Source organism: Rhinolophus hipposideros (genome assembly GCF_964194185.1).
Source record: "Rhinolophus hipposideros genome assembly, chromosome: 1".
Taxonomy (NCBI): Eukaryota; Metazoa; Chordata; class Mammalia; order Chiroptera; family Rhinolophidae; genus Rhinolophus; species Rhinolophus hipposideros.
Window position 1 is genome coordinate 17,968,849 of NC_138047.1, and position 26,319 is coordinate 17,995,167.

Sequence of the window (26,319 nt, forward strand, 5' to 3'; positions counted from 1 at the left end):
TTCTAGGAGTTTTATGGTTTAAAGTCTTACGTTCAAGTCTTGAATCCATTTTCAGTTGATTTTTGTATATGATGTAAGTTAGTGGTCTAGTTTCATTCTTTTGCATGTGGCCGTCCAGTTTTCCCAACATCATTTATTGAACAGACTGTACTTTCCCCATTGTATATTTTTGGCTTCTTTGTTGTAAATTAATTGACTGTATATGCATGGATTTATTTCTAGGCCCTCTGTTCTGCTCCATTGGCCTCTGGCTGTTTGTGTGCCAGTGACATACTGTTTTAATCACTGGAACTTTGTAATAGAGTTGGAAATCATAGAGCACAATGCAGCTTTGTTCTTTTTCTCAAGATTGCTTTGGCTATTTGGGGTCTTTTGTGGTATCATACAAATTTTATGATGGTTCTATTTCTGAACATAAAAAAAAAAATGACTAGGTGATTCTGTTGTGTAGCCTAGATTGTGAAATACTGCAGAGAAAGGTAGTAGACTAAATTGTTTCTAGAAAACTGTCATTTACATACTTAGTGAAGCTGCTTCACTTGGACTGTTTCGTAATTTTAACCAGAAGGTTTTTAATGTGTTACTTATATTTGATTGGAACTGTCATCTTTTACCAGTACATTAATCTTTATTAGGAGTTAAGCATAACCAATTGTCTCTAGATAAAGAATCTCCAGTAGCCATATATGTGTTTTAGTGTTTTCATATTAGAGTTCAGTTTAAAAATATATTTGGAATAAACTAGACCATTGAGAGAAACTATCTGTAACAGGTGAAGCTATTTTTAGTGTTCAGTGTGGAGGGACTGCTTTTCAGGCGCCTGCACTGTTTGCTTGATTTTAATGCTTCCTATATCCACCGAGAGGGTGAAAACTTCCTTGTTTGTATCTCCTTTCTCACCACTGATTTACTGTTTTCAAGTGGTGATCTGGGATTCACTTGAGAACATTGTAACCTCACAGTTCTTGAGGGTGTACTGACGCATGTAAGTGTTTTGGTGTGAGAATGAATTGAAACATTTAGACTTTAAAAATAAATAGCTCTATACTTGTGGGCCTCTTCTTTCTGGCCAAGTATTTAAAAGAAATTAATTACTTTGTGGTCTTCTGTTCTATTTAAGGCTATATATCCTGTAGTAGTCTTTATATAATTAATGCTAATAAAGATTTAATGTAACTTATTGCTATAAACATATATTTAGGTTATATAATCTCATAATATATTTCTAGGTACTTATTAGAAGTAGCTAAGATGTTTTTATGTTTTGCTTTTCTCCTACTGAAGTGTGGTAGTGGGAAGATAGGAACCCATAGGTGCCTTTGAGTGGCATTAGCAGCATAAAACTGGAATTTTCAAATGGGAGTTAGATGGTTAAGCAGCTGACATTGCAAAATTTTGTACTATTTCTGGAAAGAGATCCTGAGCTTTTTCATATTTCTAAGGGGTCTCTAGCCTCTAAAATACTGAGAACCACACAATTGAGAAAGGACAATATGTTTATTTGTTTGTTTGCTTGTTGCTGCATTGATGAGGGAAATACATCATGCATGTGTGTATGTGAATGTCCCGTGAGTTTATAAGGACACTCTAGGAATTTGGGGAATTCCTGACACCCGTATATTTACCAAAAATGTACTCTTGGCAGGAGATGCGGTACTGGGTGACCTCCAAAAGATTGTTTACGTTCTCTGATTCTGAAATTTAAAATGATGTAGCATCGATGATATTGACACACACACACACACACACTTATTTTTTCCCTCTTACAGAATTTGCCATCTATTGTAGTAACTCATGTTCTGGGTCCTCAGCCTGGAGAGCGGATTTTAGACATGTGTGCAGCACCCGGAGGCAAAACCACACACATTGCAGCCCTGATGCATGATCAGGTGAGTGTAGCCTCACAGCCAAACTACTCTCAACGTGTTTCGTGTTTCGGTGGAAGAACACGTACCTTGGGAAACATCAGACAGAAATGCACAGTCTGATTTATTTCCGTTTCAGCCAAAGTGAAGACTGTTCAGCGATGTCAGTCATCACACATTAAGTTCAGTAGACGATTATCACGTGTGTGGACTAATCTCAGTACCTCTCAAATTTGCTAATACATGTATAGAATTTTTTTCTTCATAAAATTAAATTTAAGTGAAACATTCAAAAATCTATTTTGTTAATTAGAACACTTTAAATCATTAAATTCTGCTATTAAAAATGAATTTGACAGTACATCTTTAAAGTGTCAGAATAGATATTGTTGGTGTATGTGTGTATATATATGTATATATACACATACATACACATTATTGGGTTGGTGCAAAAGTAATTGCACTTCAAAAGGTTAAAAAGAATTGCAAAAACAGCAATTATTTTTGCACCAACCCGATGCATTCCTAAATAAACACACACACACACACACATATTTTAATGTATATGTGTGTGTATTCTTATCTTGGGGTTCATAAAAATCTGATGATCTGGCTTAACTATAAAGCCTGTTTCGTTGTCACAAAATATAGTATGTTATGTCCTTGTATAAGTTTAGCTCAGGTTTTAGTTCTTTTTCTTATGTATGCGTATTTGCCAATGTATTTTCGTTCATTGTGGGCTAGTTTTAATCTGTATTCAAAACTCAGTGTGACCTATTCAGTGTGACCTATTCAAAACCTATTTTCGTTCATTATGGGCTAGGTTTAATCTGTATTCAAAACTCAGTGTGACCTATTCAAAACTCAGTGTAACCACTCTATACTTTAAGATCCTTCAACTCAAGAAGGATATGGCCAGTCAATATTATCTTTCCCATATTTTTCAAATTCTGTAAAACTAAATGGTTCCTAAAATATTTAACATACTAGTATCTTAGTCTACAATAGTTTCCTTGATGGGGAATCAAATTTTAAACGATTGATTGATTAAATAACTATTTAGTTAGTATTTACTTTGTGCCAAGTACTGGGGTTAGAGCAATAAATCACAGTGACCAAAATTCTCTTCCTCATGGAGCTTACATTCCAGTAAGAAGAGACAGGTAACAAATACATGAGCAAAAGATAAGGCACATATGACCGATACGGTCTATGGTGAAAAATGAAGGAGAATTAGGGGAATTGGGATTATCAAAGGGAGGGAGACTGAGCTTGCAGCTTTAAATAGGGTGGTGAGGGAGAGACACACTGTGAAGATGGTATTTGAGGAAAGACTTAAAGGTGATGAACAATATGTTGGTCTGTGGAAAGAATGTTCTAGTTAGAGGAAATCGTAAGTGTAAACGCTCTCAGATTGGAGGGTACCTGACTTGTCTGAAGAACCTCTGCAGTTGTGATGGAATAGACTAAGTGAGGAGGAGAGCAGGAGGAAAAGATAGCAGAGGGGTAGGATGGATGGGGCGTGGGGGTGCTGGGGTAGAGCAGCCCTGCAGGGTCTGACAGGACTTCAGTTTTCCTCAAGTGATAGGAAGTCATTGGAGGTTTAGAGCAGAAGAATGATATCAGCCTACTTATTATTTCAGATCATTTTGGCCACTGCATTAAAAACAAGCTGTAAGAGTATAAGGGCAAGGATATAAGTAGAGAGACCGGTTAGGAGACGGTAATTCAGGGAAAAGTCATTGGAGGAGGTAAGAAGTGATCAAATTCTGGATGTGTTTTTAAGGTGGAGCTGTTAGAAGTTGTTGATAGATTGGATGTGGGTTATGAAAATAAGAACTCAAGGTGACTCCTAAGGTTTTTGGAACGAGGAACTGGAGAGACAGTTGCTGGATAGGGATGAGTATGGGAGGAGCAAGTTTTGCAGGAAAAAAATCAGAAATTTGGTTTTTCATATGTTTAAGGAAGTGTATTAACACGATCAAAAGATGATGTTGAGCAGGCAATTGCCTATTTGAGTCTAGAGTACAGGAGAGATATCTGGATTTGAAATATAAATTTGGAAGTCATCAACATAAGATAATAATGTAATATACATTGATGTGAGTGGCAATGGAAAGTAGAAGAGGCCAGAAGACTGAGACTCATGGGAGCTGTATGCGACATCCAATGAGCAGGAATGGCTAGTGATGTAGGAAGTAAACCAGAGGAGTGTGATACCCTGGAAGCCATATGTAGAAACAGATTGAAAGCCAATGGAAAGATCAGCTGTGTCACATGTTGCTAGCCCGCCTAAGATGAGAACTGGGAGCCCCTACAGTATTTAGCACCATGTAGGTAATTGGTGACTGTCATGAACAGTTTTGGTGAGTGGAAATGCTTACTTGCATTGAGAATGAGAGGAATCAAAGAAAGTGAATCAAGACAGTTCTTTTAGTGGGCAGCGATTGTTTTCACAGGATGTAGAGAAATGGGGCAGTAGTTGGAGGTGAAGCCAGGGAGGTGTTTCCCCCTTAAAGATGAGGGAAATAACAATGTTTGTATGCTAATGAGAAAGATATACATTAAAGGAGGAAATTGGTAACATCAGAGGGAACAGGGAAAATTTGGGGAACATCTTGGAGTAGGTGAGATGGGATAGGAATTGATGCATGAGTGGCTTTAGAGGGTAGCATGAGAGTTTATTCATGGAAATAGGAGGGAAGGCCAAGTACATTGGGTGCAAGTGTTGGTGGTTTGGTAGACATGGAAAGAGACAGGGAGTTCTCTTCTAGTTCCAGTTTTCTCAGTGAAACAGGAAGCAAGGTCATCAGATGAGCATGGGGGTGGGAAAGGAGGTGGTAACAGTTTTGAGAAGGTATGAAATACTCATCAAGGAAAATGGGAGTGGAAATGGGCTATGGAAACGCCATAAGAATTCCAGGCTGCTCTAAGGCCCCCATGAATACTGTGGTCTTGAATTCAAAATAAGATTGGTTGGGATAGTGATGTACTTTTTAGCTCCATGAGGGTAAACATGACATTGGTGAAGAATTGGATTTAACTACAGCTGCATTTTTGTCATGTTAAACGCAAGACACAGAGCATGCTAGTTGAGGATGTTTATAAGGGAGTGATTGTACCATACCATGGAATCTACGCTGGGTAAAGAGCATAGCAAGGACAGTCAGAGTGAGGGCAGTGGATCCATTCAGACTTTTCGAAATTAGCTCAGATTCACACAGCGGTAATAATCCTTAGGCAGCTAGCAAAGTCAGCAGCTATCTTTACGGTACTAATTTATAAAGAAAATATTAGCTACTTGAGCTGTAAGACTTTGCTGGCATAGAAGAACACCTCCACAGGGCTTAGCAAAGCCCTTCTACTCTAGCTAATTTACTTGGTAGGAGATAGACTATCTGTGCTCCCCAAAGTACCAGATAAGAAACTTTACCAGGTGATCCACTTTTTTCATTTTCAATTACAGTTGATATACAATATTATATTAGTTTTAGGTGTACAAATAGTGATTAGACATTTATATAACTTACAATGTGATCACCCCATTAAACCTATTACCCATCTGGTACCATAAATACGGTATTGGACAATTAAGTTCACAAACTCATCCAAGAAAAAGTGCTACATACCTCACTGTTGAATATCACTATGGTCTCCTTCGAAGTACTCCCATTGGGAGGCTATGCACCAACGCCAGCACCCAGTCCACCCTTCAAAGCAATGTTGGAACTCTTTTTCTGGAATCGCCGTCAGAGCTGTCATTGTATTACCCTTGAAGTCCCGAATATCATCAAAATGTCTTCCTTTCAATATTTCCTTTATCTTCGGGTAAAGAAAGGAGTCACTGGGGGCCAGATCAGGTGAGTAGGGAGGGTGTTCCAATATATTTATTTGCTTACTGGCTAAAATCTCCCTCATAGACAGTGCCATCTGAGCTGGTGCACTGTCGTGATGCGAGAGCCATGAATTGTTGGTGAAAAGTTCAGGTCGTCTAACTTCTTCACGCAGCCTTTTCAGCACTTCCAAATAGTAAACTTGGTTAACTGACCAGTTATTACAAATTCATAATGAGTCATCCCTCTGATATCAAAAAAGGTCAGCAACATTGTTGCAACAAAGTTTGCGAACTTAATAGTCAATCTGACCTCATATGTCACACGAGGACAGTGTATCCAAAAGGAATAAAAGCAAGAAAATACATTGAACGGTTAATTTCCCCATCTCTACAATGTCATTTTATAGTATGTTTTAAAATATATGAATGTCATAATGCACTCATAAAAATGACTTCTTGTTTTATCGACTGACTTAATTGAGGTATTACCATATAAAATTATTTTTCAACTACTTTTTATATCAGTTCAGAACATTTTGCTCTGATATACTGGCTTATATTTTTCTGTCTTTAGTTGTCCAAATTCACATGAATTTTATGTGTGTAGCTCAGAAAATACTGAGATGAGGATTGATTTTACAAGTAATATTTATGTGTGTCTCACAGTACAAGAAGACAGATGGTCTTTCAGAGGTGAGCAAGGCATATCAAATGGGTGGTTTTTAATATTTCCCTTCAACGCATGTTTTCAAGTTTCTCTAGAGGATTGCCAGCTCTATTTTTGGTTTTGAGTTTTATTGATTAAAAGTAGCTGGGTATTTTAAGAAAATTATCTGGCAAAATGTGTTTTTTAAAAGGAAAGACTTAGTATTTGATATAAATTCAATATACATTTGGTTAATGAATTCAGCTTTAAACTAGGGTGGGAAGAAAGTGAGGAAGATCATAATTTGTTTTTCTCATTAATAATTTTTTTTAAAATTTATTGGGGTGACAATTGTTAGTAAAGTTACATAGATTTCAGGTGTACAATTCTGTATTACATCATCTATAAATCCCATTGTGTGTTCACCACCCAGAGTCAGTTCTTCTTCCATCACCATATATTTGATCCCCCTTACCCTCATCTCCCTCTCCCCACCCCCTTACCCTCTGGTAACCACTAAACTATTGTCTGTGTCTATGAGTTTTTCTTTCTCATTTGTTTGTCTTGTTCTAATAATTTTCTCATTAATAAATTTCAGTAATAATTTAATTGCTTTGGATTTACACTTTATATATTATTTTTATTTATTTATTTTTTTTAGGGAGAAATAATAGCACTCGATAAAATATCGAACAAAGTAAAAAAAATAAAGCAGAATGCTTTACTATTGGGACTGAATTCCATTAGGGCGTTTTGCTTTGATGGAACAAAGGCTCTTAAACTCGATATGGTTAAGGACACAGAAGGTGAGTTAAATTTTATCTTTTAAAGGTTTTTATAAGCAAGTAGATTTGCTGCTATTCTAGCCCCCAGATATCTATAGGACCTTGAAACTTTAACGTGGATTGATAATAGATAATCATTTTGTTTTTCATCTTATCCCCGAATATCAAATTTTAAATAATATAAGTCAAACCCCCAAGACTTGGTCACATACTTTGTTCCTAACATAGTTTTTAAAATTTCATAATGCATCTCAGAACATTCTGAGCCTTTCAGTTTTATGATTCCTGATTTATTTTGGTTGTTTTCTTCATTTTTCTTGAGGAATGGGGCCATGGAACTGGGAAGGGAGGGAAAACTGCTGCGGATCTTATTTTGAAATAAAATGTTGCGTTTGTTAAGTCAATCTGTTTTTTTTCTATCTCTTCGTTTTGATTTGATTTCCTGAAATAGTCAAGGAACTTCCATATTTTAATGAACTAGTTGGCATTAGTTTTCCTAGAATGTTTATTGATTAAAGTTGCTTTGGATTAAAGATGACTTTTAAAAAGCTGAGGACATGGTTTTGATTTCTCACCCCCTTACAGATCATATAGGTTGCCATTGTTAAAACACAAAATTCAGCTGTGTACATTTGAGGATCTAACTTGGTTGTATTAAGTGATTCACAAATTGGGCCACATCCCATCTAGCAACTAGAAACACTCTCTGAAGTGTTGTGCAAAAGAAAGGGTTTTATAGGAAGAAGTGTGGGGCAAGGGAACTAGAGACAAAAGAAGTGAAAGGATACCTTTTCCTGAGGGGCTGGGAGAACAGGAAGGGTTTTTATAATGCAGATTGCCTCTTCTTTCCCTGGGGGATAGAGAGGGCCTTTGGGACAGATTTCTTTGCAGATGCTTGACTAGAAAATTCCAGACTGGTGGACTAAGACATTCCTGGGAGAGGCTGAAGCTGCAGTTAGATTATGAAATCTTGGTTTATGTCATGGGTTTTTAGCACCAAATGACACCATTTTGGGCCTGTGGTTTCTTTTTTAATATGTCGACAAAAAAAAAAAAAAATCAGCCTCAAGAGAAAGCTTATAAGAGTTTATTTGAGCCAAACTGATGACAATTGCCAGGAAGCAAAATCCTCAATGGATTGGGAAAATGGCAGTTTTGCAACTTATATTATGCATTAAAATCCAAGGAAGAGGCTTACATGAAATCCATTGGTGGTAGATTAAAGTGGGTGGGAGAAAGCAGAGTGGGGAAATCTCTGGGATTGAATAAGAAGTAAATTGGAGAGACAGATACTTATTTTACATTGCTGGGTACAGAATAGTTAATAGTTAGCATTTCACAGCACATAGAGATGATAATCAAGGGACAAGAACAACAATGAGGGATTCTGTAGTTTCCTTCTCTGGTGTGGAGGGTTGTGCCCCAAGGGGTCCAGAAAAAGGGATTACTTTGACATTCCAAGGGTATATTATCTTAGATGCAAAAAGACAATAGACAGGCTCACTTAAAGATTGACCTGTGTCAAGGAAGCTACAGGCCAAGGATGTGAATACTGGCCATGACCCCCTTTGAATTAGGAATTTTTATGTTCAGACCATTCATCTTCTGTGGTTAATTTCGGTCTCTGAATTTGTAGGGCCTGCCATGTGAGCCTCCCCTGAACTCTTCAGGTTTAGTATGTGGCCTCTTTTCTTCATTCACAAATACCACAGAGAAAAAATTCTTTGTAACTGTAATAGTTTGCCTGTCTATACGCTGTTTGTAAAAATGACTAGTAGATGGTACACAGCTCAATATAATCCACAGTTATCACTTTACTAAAATTGTTAGGTCACCAATTTTTGCATATCTTTGAATTAATTGACTGTATAGGCCTGCACTTATTTCCGGGCTCTCTATTCTGTTCATTGATCTATGTGTCTGTTTTTATGCCAGCACCATGCTGTTTTGATTACCATAGCCTTGTAGTGTAGTTTTGATATCAGGTAACATAATACCGCCAATTTTTTTTCTTCTTTCTCAAGATTGCTGTGGGTATTCTGAGTCTTTTCCATATAAATTTTAGGATTATTTGTTGTAGTTCTGTGAAAAATGCCATCAGTATTTTGATAGGTATTGCATTGAACTTATGGATTGCTTCGTAGTATGGACGTTTAAATGATATGAATTCTTCCTATCCATGAGCATGGTATATGAGGTCTGACAATTAAGTTTGCAAACTTGTTGCAACGATGTTGCTAATTTTTTTTTTTGATATCAGGGGGATTATTCATTATGAATTTGTACCAATGGGACAAACAGTTAAACAAGTTTACTATTTGGAAGTGCTGAAAAGGCTGCATGAAGAAGTTAGACGACCTGAACTTTTCTCCTCAATCCATGGCTCTTGCATCACGACAATGCAGCAAATCACACGGCACTGTCTATGAGGGAGTTTTTAACCAGTAAACAAATAACCGTATTGGAATATCCTCCCTACTCACCTGATCTGGCCCCCAGTGACTTCTTTCTTTACCCGAAGATAAAGGAAATATCGAAAGAAGACATTTTGATGCCATTCAGGACATCAAGGGTAATACAGCGACAACTCTGATGGCCATTCCAGAAAGAGTTCCAAAGTTGCTTTGAAGGGTGGACTAGGCACTGGCGTTGGTGCATAGCTTCTCAAGGGAAGTACTTTCAAAAGTGACCTTAGTGATAATCAGCAATAAGATATGTAGCACGTTTTCTAGGATGAGTTTTCAAACTTCTTGTCAGACCTTGCATACATCCAAAAGATAGAAAGTGCTGTGAGAAGTCAGCAATGATTACTTCTCATAGGGACAATAAAAAAAGAGTTTAGGGGAGGAGGTGGCATTTTGACAAATGGAAATGAGTGCAGGGGGCATCTCAAGTAAAGAGAATTAGCAGAGGCAGAGTAATAGGAAAGTTCATGCATCTTTGGGTAACAAAGTACTGTTCTGTTTGTTTTTGTTTTATTTTTTTAACATGGGTGAGTATGGGAGAGTACTGAGAAATGCAGCTGGAGAAGTAGATGAGGCCAGATTGTTAATTGTTACTGGTCTTTGTTAATCTAAGGAGTTTATTTCATAGTCTTAGGTAGCTGTGGAACTAATAACAGTTTGGGGTTTTATTTTGTCAGTGCAATGAATAACTTGTTGAGAGCTGTGTTTGTTGTAGGGGAATTCCTCTGGCACAGGATTAAAAATAAAACGACAAGTATTTCAATAGAGAGAATTTAGTATAAATCAATAGCATAAGGAATTAGTTAAATAGATGTTGGAGAGCTGGAAAGGCAGAGGAAACCTAGAGCTAATAACTGCAGAGAGCAGCTTCTACCCCTGTAGCAGGAGAAACAAAGGGAGGAGTTTCGCTTATCAGCACCAAAAAGCTTAAAAGAGAGGCTCCAGGGAGCTGGCATTCAGAATCTAAGGAAGGGGCTGCTCCCAGCTGTTGCTGGCTCAGCCCTGTCCCTGAGGACTCAGAGCTGACAGCATGTTGGAGCTGGGACTTAGGCCTCTGACTGAGGAGTTCCGTCCACTCCATACTGACACTTAATGGACCATGCTGGGAACTGCAGCTGCCAAAGTAAAGGGCTGTGGCTGGGACAGTCTTGACAGGAACAGCAAGCAAACGGGATCATTCTCCACTCCTCTTGTCTCTCATCTCCTCTGCTTCCTTTTGGTGAATCTTAAAAGGAAGCCAGCAAGCAAGGGAGAACTGTAGTTCCTAATTCCCACCTCAGCATCACACAGCAGAGTGGAGAAGAGTAGATTGGAAGCTTGGGAAATATGCTTAATATCTAGCATATTTGGAAGAAAACAAAAGCCCTTGAAATAGGCTCTGATATACACAAGAATGTAGTATATGATAAAAGAAGTATTTCAAACCTGGAGGAAAGAATACATTAATCAATAGTAGGTGAGACAAAATTTTTTGGAGCGTGGGGGGAAAGGATGCACACAAGTCATTCCAAGATGGATGAAGTTTACTGTAAAAAAGCCATGAAAATAACTAGAAGTAGATATAGAAGAACACTTACCTGATTGCACAGTGGGGAAGATTTTAAAGCATGAAAGCAAAGGTGAAACTCAACAGGGAAAAGGATATATTTAATATTTAACAATTATATATGTAAAAAACCAAAACTCATGACAAATTGTGGGAAACATTTGTAAAATATTTAATAGAGGAGAGACTAATATCCTTAATGTACAAAGCTCTGCTAATTTATAAGAAAAAAACAAGAATCTCAGAGGAAAAAGGCAAAAACAAAGAATGTGACCATATAAAGAAAAGAATACAAATGGCCAGTAAGGTAATTATCAACTTTGATGAGAATTTTGGGAAGACAAACACACCCCATGATAATGGAAGTGTAAATTGGTATAGTCTTTCATGAGGAGGTATCAGTATGTATTAAAAACCTTAATAACCGTTCATCTTGAGAAGATATTTCTTCTAAGACAAGAGGTAAGAAAAGCAAGATGGAGATAGATGTAGATGAGTTAATTAAATCAGTAAGAGCTTGTGTCTAACAGTTTTGCTACCAGAGAAACGGAGAGGTTATCTTGGTGTGAGATTCAGAACATTGAGTGCTGTAAGAAATGAATTAGCTTTGTACCCAAGCAGTTAACACCGATGTCTTGCTTGCAGTTAAGCGTACATATATAAACAGACTGTTCGGTTGCATGACTTTGTCCAGTAACACTAAATAGATCAGATGTTGGAGTGGGAAAATTATTCAGGTGACTGCAAAAGGAAACCTATGGAAGGTTGGATTGAGAGCCTTGCTGTTAGGGCAGAGCGAGGAGACCGAGGAACCACAGAATCATTGACTAGAACTGGACAACTCTCCTTTTCAGGTGCTGTGTGGTAGGGATTCCCAAGGGAAGTGTCAGCTCTCAGGATGACTGGAATTCATGCCAGGTCCTAGCTCTGATAAATTTTGGCTTCTGACGTTAGGAATACAAGGTCTCGATTGATTAGACCTTGGTATACACTATATCAATAGCATATCCCATTTTTAACCTTTTTGCAAAGTCAGATCTATATTAAAGTCAGAATTAGTTTCCCAGCTACTTAATTGAAGGAAGAATTGTTTTTCTATACTTTCTATTCCAGATTATGATTTTAAATTCCTGATCACTGCTGTGTCAGGAGTTTTTACTATAAACGAGTAAGGCAGATAGCAGATATGTTTATAATTCTCTTTATAGGAGAACCTCCATTCTTACCAGAGTCTTTTGACCGAATTCTTCTTGATGCACCCTGCAGTGGAATGGGACAGAGACCAAATATGGCTTGTGCTTGGACTTTGAAGGAAGTGACATCGTATCAACCATTACAGCGAAAACTCTTCACTGTGGTACGTGATGATACTTTGCTGGGGAAGAAAGTTGGCCTTCATTAGTTTGATGTTTGAAAGACTAAAAGCAGTGCTCATAGTGTTATTCATAATAACAAAAATGTGGAAACAACTCAAGTGTCTATCAATGGATAAATGAGTAAATGAAATGTACCTACATACAATGGACTATTATTCAGCCTTAAAAAGGAATGGAATTCTGACACACGCTACAACGTGGATGAACTTTGAAAACGTTATGCTAAGTGATATAAGCCAGACACCAAAAGATAATATTGTATGATTCCATTTATATACAGTAACTAGAAGAGGCAAATTCATGGAGACCAGAGGGTATCAGGGGCTGGAGGTATGAAAGAACGGGGAGTTACTGTTTAATGATGGGTACAGAGTTTGTTAGGGATAATGAAAATCTGGAGATGGTTGCCCAACAATGTGAATGTACTTAATGCCACTGAATTGAACATTTAAACGTGGTTAAAATGGTAAATTTGTTATATATGTTTTACCACACAAAAAAGGACAGAGAAGACCTAGTTTTAAATGCAGGGAGCTTTCCTTTATGGTGACTCACTGTTTCATTACATGCAGTAGTAGAACTTCTTCACTGACATGCAATGAATTTCAAACATTCTGCTTTATCTTTAAAAAGTCACTGGATTGTTTTCTAGTTGATGTAAAGAATTACATCTAAAACAAATTACTCTTTTTAATAGTGTTGCTGGATTATCTTAGATAGCAAATTAAAAGTGGGAAGTCCAATTATATAAATGTCTAATCACCATGTTGTACAACTAAAGCTAATACAACATTGTAAGTACAACTGTAATTAATTTTTTTTTTAAATGGGAAGTGACAGTGTCCAGTATAGGACCTAGATGAACCATAAAAACTTTGCAAATTGAACTGATCTCCATCCAGTATGTCTTAGTAGAAAACCGGATAGAATATTTGAGGATTTCTTTCAGTCATACAAAAATGATACAGTAGATTTCATAGACTATATACAGCATTTGATCACTTCATTCTTTTCTCTCAGGCTTTAATTATAAACTCACAGGCTATAGCAATAATGGATGTAATACTATTCAACCTCTGAAGTTGCCTTTGAGTACATTTCTAGTCATCTCTCCTGGTGTCTCCTGTTGTACACAAAGGTGGCACTAGTAGTGGATTATTTAACTTTTTCTTCATCTATATAGTCTGTGAAGAACACATCCTGGGAATTAAAATAGCAAGCAGCATAAGAGAAGCTTTACTTATAGTTGAAACCCACTTTGACTTGAGGGTAAAATTAGGACACTGTTTTAAGACACCTGACTTTTTTTTCTAGGCAATGGCAAAAAGAAAATTCAGAAAGGCTACTTAGTAGGATGCATTATTTCAATGAAAAAGAAAAGCTGCCAGTGTGAGAGAGAATTGAGAATATGCCATCTGGCATGGATAGAAATTGAGAATGTGGACTTTAGAATCAGAGGCATCTTTTTATAAATTATTTTCCAATCATAGTTGTCACAGAGTGTTTTATTAGTTTTAGGTGTACAACATAGTGATTAGACTTATATAACTTATGAAGTGATCACCTTGTTAAGTCTACTACCCATCTGACACCATACATAGTTATTACAATATTATTGACTATATTCCCTATGCTGTACTTTACATCCCCAGTGCAATTTTGTAACTGCCAATTTGTACTTCTTAATCTCTTCACCTTTTTCACTTAGCCCCGGAAACCTCTCCCACCTAGCAACCATCATGTTTTTCTCTGTATTTATGAGTTTGTTTCTGTTTTGTTTGTTCATTTATGTTGTTTATTATTTTCTGCATAATAAGTGAAATCCTATGGTATTTGCCTTTCTCTATTTGACTTATTTCACTTAGCATAATACCTTTTAGGTTCATCCATGTTGTCACAAATGGGAAGATTTCATTCTTTTTTGTGGCCGAGTAATATTCCATTGTATACGAGTATGTGTATCATATCTTCTTTATCTAGTCGTCTATCCATGGACACTTAGATTGCATCCATATCTTGACTATTGTAAACAATGCTGCAATGAACATAGAGGAGCATATATCTTTTCGAATTAGTGTTTTGGATTTCTTCAGATAAATACCGAGAAGTGGAATAGCTGAGTCTTATGGTACTTATATTTTTAATTTTTTGAGGAACCTCCATATTGTTTTCCATATAATTTTTCTTTTCTGTAGAGTCTTTGTCTTTTTTTGCTAACAAGGTAACAAAGTAATCCTGGCCTTATAAAATGAGTGCTTCAGAGCCTTCCCTCCTGTTTACTTTTTGAAATAGTTTGTGAAGTATAGTGTTTTTTTTTTTTTTTTTTGAATGTTTGGTAAAATTCACCTGTGAAGCCATATGGTCCAGGACTTTTGTTTGTTGGCAGTTTTTTGATTACTTACTCGAGTTTATTATTAGTTGTCCGTCTGTTCCGATTTTATTTTTCTTCCTGATTCAGTCTTGGAAGATTGTAATCTTTATAGAAATGTATCCAGTTTTTCCAGGTTGTCCAATTTGTTGACCTATATAATTGTTCATAGTATTTTCTTATAATTCTTGATATTTCTCTGGTGTCGGTTGTCACTTCTCTTTTCATTTCTCATTTTATTTGGGCCCACTCTCCCTTTTTCTTAATGAGTTTGGCTAAAGGTTTATTAATTTTGTTTGTTTTCAAAGAACCAGCTCTTGGTTTCTTTGATCTTTTCTGTTGTTCTTTTAGACTCTATTGTGTTTATTTCCATCCTAATCTTGATTATTTCCTTCCTTCTACTCACCTTGAGCTTTGTTTGTTCTCCTTTTTCTAGTTCCCATAGGTGTAAGGTTAGATTGTTTATTTGAGATTTTTCTTGTTTCTTGAGTAAGGCCAGAATCAGATACATCTTGATTGGAGTCATGCATCCTCCACTTAAGTGACTTTGATACACTGGTTCCATATCTGAGAAATGGGGATAATAAGTCTACCTAATAGGGTTACCTCATTTGAGGTAGTAACCATACCTCGTAGCTATTAGAAGTATTTATTGAGAAAAATCCATGTAAAGTGCTTAAAATAATAGCTGTCACACAGTAACAAAGTTTAAATCTGATCCGCATACTCTGGTTAAAAATGTGTCAGTATATATATACTATGTATTTTAAAATATTTCCATTAATATTTTAACTGGATAAACTTTTGTGTTTTGGGACAAATTGAGTTTTGTATAACACCTTATTTCCTGATTCATTTATTCACTGCACAAATACTCATTTATTTACTGCACAAATACTCACTGAGCATGTACTATATGTGATACAGTATTTTAGGTGCTGACAATACAGTAATGAAAAATATAGCCCCTACTCTTATAAGTGGGGTTCCTGTTCTGACTGGGGAGGAAAACTAACAAATAGATGAATAAGTTATTTCGTTTCTTACAAGACAGTAACCCTGTGAAGCACTGAGAAATGGAAGGAAGGATAGGAGTGCTGGATTGGAAGAGTTGCAGTTTGACCTAGGGTGCGCAGCGAGGGCATCAATGGAACGGTGACATATGAGCAAAGATAAGAAACTTGGGAAAGAGCAAGTAATGCAGAAAATTAGAAGAGTTTTCCAAGCTTGTGCCCACATCCTGGGGGGGAATGTGCCATGTGTGTTCCAGAACAGCACGGGCCCGTGTTGTTAGAGCAGAGTGAGCAGGTGTTCCAGGTGAGGTCAGAAAGGAAGCCAGAGGCCTGCTTTGTGTGGGGCCTTGAAAGCCAGTGTCAGGGCCTGGGCTTGGACTCCAGTGATAATAAAGGGAATTTGAAAGATTTTGAGCAGAGAAGTGACAAGTTCTGAAAGTACTGCTCTGGCCGCTGTATTGAATAGATTGTAGGTTGGTCAGGGGAAGCAGGTGGACTAAGTCAGAGACTATTGCAATTATCCAGGCAAAAGACCATGAGGCTTGGACCGGAAGATAGCAGTGGGAGTGGTGAGAAGTAGCCAAATTCTGGGTATATTTTGAAGATGGAGACAATAGAATTTGCTGATGTATGGGGATGTGAGAGAGGAATGGTAAAGGATGACGTAAGGTTTGGGGCCTGAGCATCTGGGATGGAAATACTGTTCCAGTAGGTCTCCTACTGGGAAGCTAGTAGTGCATTTGGAAACATGTAAAATTCCATAGTAGAAATATTGAGAAGGCAATTGAATTTATAAATATGGAATTCAAAAACAAGTCTGGCCAAAAAATGTATGTTTGGTATCTGAAGTCATGAAACTGAATGAGCGTGTTTGGGGAAGTCTTGGTGCAAATGGACTATAACAGCTCCGAGATAATGAAATGGATCTAGTCTGGAACGTGTATAATTAGGAAAGAATCCTGGTCATACAGGACAGCATTTCTTTCTCCCAGATATTTGAAAGGTATCACAGAGATATAAACTTCACTAAAATGATTATTTGGCCTTGTGGTACACATAGTCTGATCCCATTTTCTTCAGGCAGTAAAACTGCTGAAGCCAGGAGGCGTGCTGGTTTATAGCACATGCACGATCACACTGGCAGAAAATGAAGAGCAGGTGGCCTGGGCCCTCAGAACATTTCCTTGCCTTCAGCTTCAGCCACAGGTAAGGACCAATTCCATTTTCTCAGTGTAATCTGATTCAGTCACAGAAAGTTAAGTGTGACGATGAATACACGCTGTTATATGAAGAAATACGTCAGGTAAGACTTCTGAAGCAAATACTACCATAAACAAGAATGTTTCACTGAATCCATTTTAGACTGCCCAGGGAGAATTTCACATCCTGACAGTTTTTCCCTGTGTTCATTCCTTGCCATTGTATTAATGTGCTCCAGAGCTCAGGTGTGTTTTTATTAGATGTTTCTTTCACTTGTGGCTTTTGTTCTTGTTTCCAAGAAGTCGCTTTTCTCCCTCCCAGTCCTAGACTTTCTCGATAAGAAAAATGTTGAGCATTTTTTTCCATGTTGTATCAAAGACCAAACAGGCTTTAAAATAACTGGGATATCAACAGTTTAGCCAAGGGGGTGGGGGAATGTTTCAGGATTATTGCTTCTTTATGGTTTCTTATATAAATTATGTAACATTTAGAAAGCTTTCTTGTACTTCATTTTACTTAGCACTGTCTTTCCATTACGGTTTTTATTGAAAACATGTTCATAATGTTTTTAGATATTTTTAGCCCATGATGTTTGAGATTAAGCTTAAATCTGTAATAATGCTCACATTCATTCACATCCATTGAACATGTAACTTTAGTACCTTCTAGTATAGAATCATAGTAGGTAATTGGAATATAGAAATAAAAAGCAATCAGGAGATGGCTTGTAGGTATAGGAATTAAGTTAACTGCATTGTAGGTGAAAGGAAGACTTCTGAATTCACTTGGAATTTTGTGCTTGTGTATATACACATACATGTATCTAAAGGAGACGGAATTTTTTCCTGATGGGTTAATAAATCCGTGAAGTTTTCAGACATAGACCTAATGAAATAAAACACATAAATATTTGTGAATTAGGGACTTAAACTAGGATTATGAATCTTTTGTAGTAGTGGTCTGAAAATGTCACTCAATTCCCAATGAGTCTAAATTCCTTAGTGTTCCTCTAAACAAATGGATGCAGCCTTAATTGAATTTTTTCTAATATTCTAATGCATGTAAAAGCCATAACAAAAATCTTTTATTATCCAATTGGTATGGGTCAGAGAGAGGCATCTTTACATGCCTAAGGAAGTTTGAGGGAGTCTGATAAAGCTGAATTTTTATCTATTGCTGTTATTGATAAATGTTCTGTTTATTGAGGACCATGTGCCTCTATATGTCAGGCATGATACTACCTTCTTTATTTAAGCCTCAGAACTGAGTATTTTATTGTTTTATAGATGAGGAAGCAGTTAGGTGAAGTTACTTGCTTAAGGTCACACAGCTGAAATAATGGCCGAGCTGCAATTTGAATCCATGTATTTTTAATATGAAGCTCAGGCCTTTTGCACTGTCAAGGTATTTGATAAGCATATGAACAATAATAGTTACTCATTCTTCAGGTGACCATATTATTACCGCTTTCCCACTTTACTACCTGGAAAAATAATATGTACAGTCTATAAAAATAAAAGGTATTTACTCATTTTTTCTATTTTTGAAACTTATAATTACCACCCAATTTGTCTTTTAACTTAAATTGTGCACAAGCTCACTTACTAATTGTAGGATGTTCATCCATATTTATTCATTTCCTCCAAAACAGGAACCACAGATTGGAGGAGAAGGAATGATGGGAGCGGGCCTGTCATTTGAACAATTGAAACAGCTGCAGCGATTTGATCCATCTGTTGTGCCATTACCGGACACAGACTTTGATTCTCTGAGAAATGCCAAAGTGGAAGACATGATTTGGCTGGCAAATAAGGATTGTATAGGTTTTTTTATTGCAAAATTTGTAAAACGGAAAAGCACATAAGAGACAGATCCTTAGAAATGAAAATTCCAAACATTTCGTGGGTGTGTGTGTGTGCACGTGCCCACTTTAATTTAAAAATCAAACTGCTGTCAGTCCAAGTGATTGATGGCATGGTTGCTAATGAAACAGAAACCGCTGCCAGAGGTTTCACCAGGGATCAAGAGACATAGAGGAAGTAATCAGGGTGGTCGGAGATTATAAATTTAAAATAATTTTTTCTTTATGGACTTAGCAGAATATAAAGAAAAGTAGATTCCTGTGTATGTCTGGAACATAGTTTCATTTGGGGGTCTCGTGTTTTCATTTGTATAGAATGCAAGTCACTTAATGTTAATTGGTGAATCTAATGAAAGGAATAAAATTAGCAATATTTAATTTGGTTATAAAAAATACTTGTTTTCCATTCCTGAGTGCCTAAGGAGTAGTTCCTTAAGAACTCAGGGCATGGGAAGTATGACATTTATCATGTGCCAATCATGAAGCCAAGCACTTTACCTCTTTTCCTGCTTACTGTTTTGGTAAGTAAACGCTCTTTCAAATGAAGTCTGGACGTCTTCTAAGTGACAGTCTTCCTTTACTTTGTTTACATTTTAGTCATGACTTTGAGCTAAAAAATAAAATGAATATTTTCTTCACTTGGTAGATTAAAAAAATGAGAATATGCCACAATTTGGATACCTGTTATCATCTATTGGAACACATACCATACAAGTTTTTAGAGACGTGCTTGGTGAGAAAGAGGAAACCAACTTCTAACTGGGAACTGGCCCGGCACTTACAGGTAGGCCTTGTTTTTCTATTGAACAGAATTTCCCAGAATACCAACATACCTTGACTATGATAGATCAAGACCCAAAAGACCACTTCATAATCCAATCTGAATTTAGATAAAAACAAGAACATCATCTAAATCACAAAAATGATCAAACATCCCCCTGTAGTGGCCAATGAAAGTGACTACTTTTTCTTTTTAAATCAAGTATAACCTTATAATTGCTTCATCCTACCTGCTTTTTAGATATGTTTAAATACCCAACATCCAGCCCTAGGCTAAAGGCCGTCTTATGTAAAGTTCTATACATCTGTTTTAACTTGCATTCAAATCACCCCAGAATTTCTGAGCCTTGGGCAGGTAAAGTGGACAGTTGGAAACAATCGCCTAATAGTTCCTCCTGCCCCCCCACCCCCAAGTTTTCACCTCGTAACTATTTATTGTATCCAGCAAGATGGTAAGATCTTTAGATAGCCTCATCTTTGAAGAGGCCTTTCTTGAATACCCTTGCCTGAGATTGGGTTTGGCATTTCTCTCTATATCCCTAGGACTCATCTACTGCTACTGTGGCACTTTGAACACACTCACTCTAATTTCCTAGGCATGCCCTCACTGCTCCCTTCAGACTTGGGAAAATCTTGGAGGCAGGGATCCTGTCTTTTCTGTCACTGCTTCAGAGCAGATCACCAATAGCATGCTTATTGAATGAGGGAAAACATTTCAAGCTCCAGAAGATTCTAATATGTGACTGACTTTTTCATATCCCTCATTCTGTTTTATATACAGTAGATATCATTTGACTAAAGAGAAATACTGTTTACCAGCGGTACTTCTGTTTCTAGGGCTCAGCATACTTCCCTAAACTTTAAATGTATTTTTTAAAAAAATATACAAAATCCATTTCCTCTCATGCTTTTAACAAGCCTTATGTGCTAAGCTGGGATGAAAATGGTAGAGAATTAGTCTAGCAGCAAACATGTAAATTTTTGATGAATAGTGACATATCAGAATGTAAGCACTACAGGCTAAATAGAAGAAAAATATTTGCATTATTAAAAGCAGCAAGGACAAATAATATTATTAAAATTTTTTCCTTTAACATACACATTTTTAGTGGGCTTCTTTCCTTCAAAAAATAAAGCAAATTGAAAACACACATTCAATCTTAAAGGACTAAGAAACTTAAGAAAAAATACAATCAAAAGGAAAAAAGATCAGGAAAATATGGAAGAAAATTAATATATTATCTTTTAACATATTTAGTATTGACAGATATTTATGTGAAACAAAAAACACATTTTAATTCAACAGTGAGTACATTTTACTTCAAAACCCTGTATCAACATTTTAAATAGCAAAGTGAAATACAAATAGTTAAAAATATAATTTAGCTGAAATGAACCAACTGACCCAAAACCATCGAGTTCCCTTTTTTTCTCCAACAGTGTGACTCTTGAAGTTTGAGTAAGACCAGAGTGTCCAAGACAAGCAGCATTACATCATTGAGCAAAGGAACAAGGTTGAAGAATTAAATTTGTCGTCAACATGGATCTTCATTCTAAAAATGAAGGAAGAATAAAATTCAAAATCTGAATCAAGAATTGCTGCACATGTAGAATTCAGGAGGAGAAAGATTATTCTGTGTTCATATCTTAAAAGATCCTTGACAAGCTGTTGTAAGCTATCATTGTATCAGACATAATCGGATGATCACTAATGTGACATCAGTGATTGGCGTTGTCCCCAAGGAAGATGCTCCACAAATGAGAAGTGATGTTGAACATTTAACATATTCTCAACTATCAGAATTATTCCTAAAATTGCAATTGATACTACCAGTAATAAACAGTGCAGAAGCCAGCTCTTTATTTGTTTCATATGAATGACTTTAAACCAGGTTTGTCGAACAGTTCAGTGTAGCTGACAGCAAATGTTTAACAGGAATGCAGAGCAGACCATGTTAAAAATGTGGCATTGTCCCAAAGTACAATATGACTAAGACACCCTACATTTAGCAGCACCTTTTTGTAACAGTAACTTAAATGAGCAGTAGAGCGAGAGCATAGGAAAATCTGAAATGGGTTTGACAAAAAAAGCGTAAAACTATTAACATTTCCAGCACTTTCTAGGTTGACTACAAAAATCACGGTTCTGCAACTGAGTCGGTTAAGATTAAGCCTTCACTGCGTGAAAAGACTACTTTTACATTCCACAGGTCAGTAAATACCCTATTGTCCCTGGGATTATTTCTCATTTACAGATTTAGTACACATCATTTACAGATATGCCCGCTGTACAGTTTTCATGTATAGATGGTCTTATGTCAAATCCTGTAACACAGTTTTTTGAGGAATACTCTGATTCGGACTTACATGTTTCACAGCAAAGTGAAAAGCTAAGAATCCAGGTACAGAATTTAAAAAATGGAATCCATTAGCACGACTCTTTGAAAGGGATTAATGATAGCAGCAGGCTAGATAAATACCAGTTATGCTTCAAGAATTTAAGTATTCTGAAATATTGGGATGAAATTAGATGTAGCAAAGGATGAGGCTGGTTGTCAGCAACATCTTAACTGTGATGGAACGTTTATCAGAAATACTTTATAAAAGCAGTCTTAATTGGAATATGGTTTCCCGATGATGTGACTATTTTGCATTAATTTATATATTATGACTACAGTTTTTATATTCAGTAAATAAATTCATGTCAACATCACAGAGCTAATTAACAAATGCATTGATTCTGAGGGAAATGTTTCATATTAGCTGATACAACACTATGCGTAACTCATTTTTAAAACTCTTGAGTTTTCTTGGGAGCAGGGGAAATAAGGAGTTAAAAGTGAAACAGTTTTACTTCTAAAGATCCAAGAATATTTGGCAAGAAACTGGAATAATCAAAGGAGCCAAACAAAAAGTAGATTCATGTATTTAACAGAATAATAATAATTATATAATGTACAAATCTGAAGTCAGGCAATTATAGATAGGCATTTTCCACGGATAAACTTCAAGTGCTAGCAACTTGCACACTTAATACTGTCTTATCTGCCCAGTTGTAACTGGACAAAGTGTACACTTTAGAGACATGGAGAAGGTTTCAGCCTTAGTGTGACAACCACATTGTGAGCTGCTTACAGCAATATCCGTGAGGCAAGTCTTCTGGCTTCCCCTTCAGAGTCGATGTCTGATGTAGGAAAATATTCTTAACATCTTGTTCACTGCAAGTCACCCCATATGCCCTGATTACTTCTGAAGAGCAGAAACTTTGGTTATAAGAAGCACTTCTAGGTTTTGACAGACAGTGAAACTGTTTGAGTTGGGGGTGGGGGATGGAATGACAGGTAAACTGGGAGATAACAGGGACGATAGGCAGGGTTAGAAAAGGAAGTGGTGGGAGGAGTTAGAAAAATTTATTTTCCGACGAAATAATTCTACAAGCTGTGTAAACGTTTCTTACTATAACAAATACTCGAACACACACAGATTGTACATTTCCAGTGAAACACTCACAGTTAAAAGTTGCCTGTATTTTTTACTTTCTAGGAGCAAAAACAAGGAGCCAACAGATGAATGCTTTCCCAGTCACCTTTGGCAGCACGCTCCCTGACTGCTCAACGGATCATTAAAAGAATACACAGCACGATTCAGTACAAAGCCAGGTGGGTCGAATTCTGGATATCAGTCTCTAGTTTCTTCATTTGTCTTCAGCATTCAGATTCATCTCAAACAATCACCACACACACTGACACACAGACGCACGTGCATACAGAGTTCCGGCCCATGGGCTCCAGTGCAGTGACAGAGACACTAGCTACTAAGAATGTGTTTGTCACAATCAGTGTGAACTGCATGGATTAGAACAACCTTTGGAGTTTGGTTATATTTACCATAATTTATGGTCAAAATTATAAACTTACAAGGATGGTAAAACATTCGGAAATCAACCCTTTTCGAGTCAAGCAATCACACGTATTTACAGTATATACAGACTTTCTACTAGAAGGGGGATAGGTGCCTAGATGTTATTACAAATTTCCTGAATGTGGACATTTCTAGTCCCTGTAATTCATAAAGCAAATCTGCTGAATTGGCATTAAGACTCTAAAATAGTGTGATCAAACTCATATATATATTATATATAATTATAAGAAGGTGTTTGCAGAAATAACATTTACAAACTGTCTATACAGTACACAGTACTAGTACATATAAAATAGATTCTAACTTTATGATCCCCTTTGTGTAAGGCAAGACTGAATCTGTCCCCAAATTTAGTCAGCCAGAGGTACAAGCAAGAAACAGTGGTCCATGGATGAATGAATATGCAAATCAGATGCCTACATAGTAAAAATCTGTAGAATCAAGAACTTCCACTTTTTACCTGGGCCAATTCTGGCTTACTGGATACATTGACTACATTTCTTAAAATCCTAATGGCAGCAGATTTTGTTCAGAGTGGCAGCTACCCCAAACGGTTTTTGAAAAGTCCAGTACACAACCGGAGGACTGCAGCTGTACCAGGCAAATTTAGATAGCACTTACAAAAGAAAAAAAAAGTATATTAATACTCTATTTCATGCTATTGCTAGGTAAGCAACAGCAATACAAAATATACAAGACAGATCACATATGATTGCAATGTAGACCCCAAAGATTTAGTTTGAGGATGCTGTTATACAAGACTTTAAAAAAAGAAACACACAAAAGGGCCAAAGTCATTGGCGGCTGTAAACATCCCGGTTCCACTCCCCAGCCTCAGTCCGTTTCTTGGACGTTCCTTCTCCATCCTTGTCACAGTAGCGATCCTTGGATTTATGGCGGCTTCGTTGCTTGTTGCATTCGTTGTGGTCCTGCTCTCGGTCGAGGTCCCTGGCCCGGTGCCGAGACTCCCGGTGTCTGTGCTCACTGCTGCCGTGGGGCTCGTCTCGGTGGTTGTGGTCACGGTGTGGGGCACAGTGGTCCACGTGTTCGTAGTCTTCCTTCGGCTCCACGTAGGCAGAGTCTCGACTGTCCTGGGTTTCCGAGTCGAACGTCTCCTGCCGCGAGAGGCCCCGACCCGTCCCACGGCGGTGGTTGTGATGCTGAGCGGACGAGGAAGATCGGTGCTGGGACTTCTTGACTGGCTCCGGGCAGGGCTCTTCTTCCACTTGGGGAGCAGAACGGACGGGGCGGTCAGTCCTCTGACCACCTTGAGAACCCTGGCGGCGAAGGGAGAAAACACAGGCATCAGGCTAGCCAAGGTCAGAGCATAAGCACGGCCGTGCAAGTTTAGTCCCTAGGAAGTAGCTAAAATGCTGAAGTAACATCTCACCTAGCTAAGTGACTTAATTATTTTAATCATGTCCAGTGGCATTGATAAGCTTTGTAGCATATCATCTTGGGCTTTGTTAAACACCTAGAACAGTGCAGAGAGTAACCTTTAAATAACTAAATGAAGGAGGGAGGGCATCCTTTTATACGTTCTCATGGTTTAGATACAGGTCCCTGAGATGCTTCTCCCAATGCCTCTATACTTAGCTACTTCCATGAATATATGTGGGGAAAAATCCTTAGGATGTTCGTTTTGGCTTAAGGTAAGGATTAAGGAGGAAAAATGATAAACTAGGAAATGCTTCAATGACACTATGAGACAAGCACTGTGCTGACCATTACATACGTGAACTCAGTGCAACCACCCGAACATGGGTTGCCAGTGCTCTTCCTGGAGCAGACAGGGAAGTTATCCAAGGTGATGCGCTCAGTAGGGAGTGGGGCCCGGATTTGCAGCCAGGCAGCCTAGCCTGATGCTACCATCTGTGCAGAAAGTTCTTCCACGCGTATCGTAAAGAACATGTAATTAGCGAGTTCTAAAGTTTGTATATATTCAGAGTATATTCTGTCTACACTGCTTTTTAATTTTTTAAAACCAGCTTTATTGATAAAAGGTATAATTTGCATACAGTAAAATGCACTTAATTAATAGTTGGATGAATGTTGAGAAATGTAACTATCCATGTAACCACCACTACAATAAAAAATTTATTTTCCTCACTCCAGAAAGTTCCCTGTGCCTCTCTAGCCCTAGCTCCCCGCTAGCCCTAGTCACAGGTAATCACAGATATGGTTGTGGTCACTGTCAGTTAGTTTTGTCTTGTTCAATGTCATCTGCTTTTCTCACAGGTGTGCAACTCCCACTGAAGACGTGTCAAGGACTCCATGTTTGTGTCAGTTTGGACAGAGACACAAGCGCTGTGAATGGTACCTGCTTGCATCCCAGCGAAGTGACCTTAGGCAGCCTAGCTTCTCAATGAAGACGGTACAGAAGTCCCCTTACCTGTGAATTAGAGGCTGGAGCGGGGCTCACAGGTAGAGTTGAAGTGGCTAACGACCGGCTAAGGAGGGGGTTGGGGAGGCTGCTGCTGGGGGGGTGGGTGGCCTTCCAGTAGGCCTCCAGGTAATCGGCCAGGTGCTCACAGGCATCCTCGAGCTGGTTCTCGTCCAAGATCACATCAAACAACTCCTGCAGAGGCAACATTTCAGGCACACGTCGACCAGCCCGGCACCACGGAGCTTTACCCCCACCCCAGCCTTGTGCAGGGA

The 26,319-nt window shown here is 37.7% G+C and overlaps 2 protein-coding genes across 25 annotated transcripts in view; one reads left to right on the plus strand and one right to left on the minus strand.

Annotated features, from left to right (window-relative positions):
* NSUN6 (NOP2/Sun RNA methyltransferase 6) overlaps positions 1-26,319 on the plus strand; it is a 61,196-nt gene that overhangs the window by 32,604 nt on the left and 2,273 nt on the right. For 7 of the 13 annotated variants that reach the window (XM_081053507.1, XM_081053506.1, XM_081053505.1 and 4 more), the window contains 8 exons: positions 1,770-1,889; positions 7,008-7,152; positions 12,351-12,499; positions 16,980-17,105; positions 18,751-19,744; positions 21,181-21,950; positions 23,284-23,399; positions 25,900-26,085. In XM_081053507.1, the coding sequence (XP_080909633.1) occupies positions 1,770-1,889; positions 7,008-7,152; positions 12,351-12,499; positions 16,980-17,105; positions 18,751-18,963 (753 nt within the window). In that variant the 3' untranslated portion in view covers positions 18,964-19,744; positions 21,181-21,950; positions 23,284-23,399; positions 25,900-26,085. The remainder of the gene's footprint in view (positions 1-1,769; positions 1,890-7,007; positions 7,153-12,350; positions 12,500-16,979; positions 17,106-18,750; positions 19,745-21,180; positions 21,951-23,283; positions 23,400-25,899; positions 26,086-26,319) is intronic. The other 6 variants (XM_081053509.1, XM_081053511.1, XM_081053512.1 and 3 more) reach the window with 2 other exon arrangements.
* CACNB2 (calcium voltage-gated channel auxiliary subunit beta 2) overlaps positions 20,959-26,319 on the minus strand; it is a 332,881-nt gene continuing 327,520 nt past the window's right edge. For 10 of the 12 annotated variants that reach the window (XM_081053388.1, XM_081053383.1, XM_081053392.1 and 7 more), the window contains 2 exons: positions 26,054-26,239; positions 20,959-24,938 (listed from right to left, as the gene is read on the minus strand). In XM_081053388.1, the coding sequence (XP_080909514.1) occupies positions 24,456-24,938; positions 26,054-26,239 (669 nt within the window). In that variant the 3' untranslated portion in view covers positions 20,959-24,455. The remainder of the gene's footprint in view (positions 24,939-26,053; positions 26,240-26,319) is intronic. The other 2 variants (XM_081053385.1, XM_081053386.1) reach the window with 1 other exon arrangement.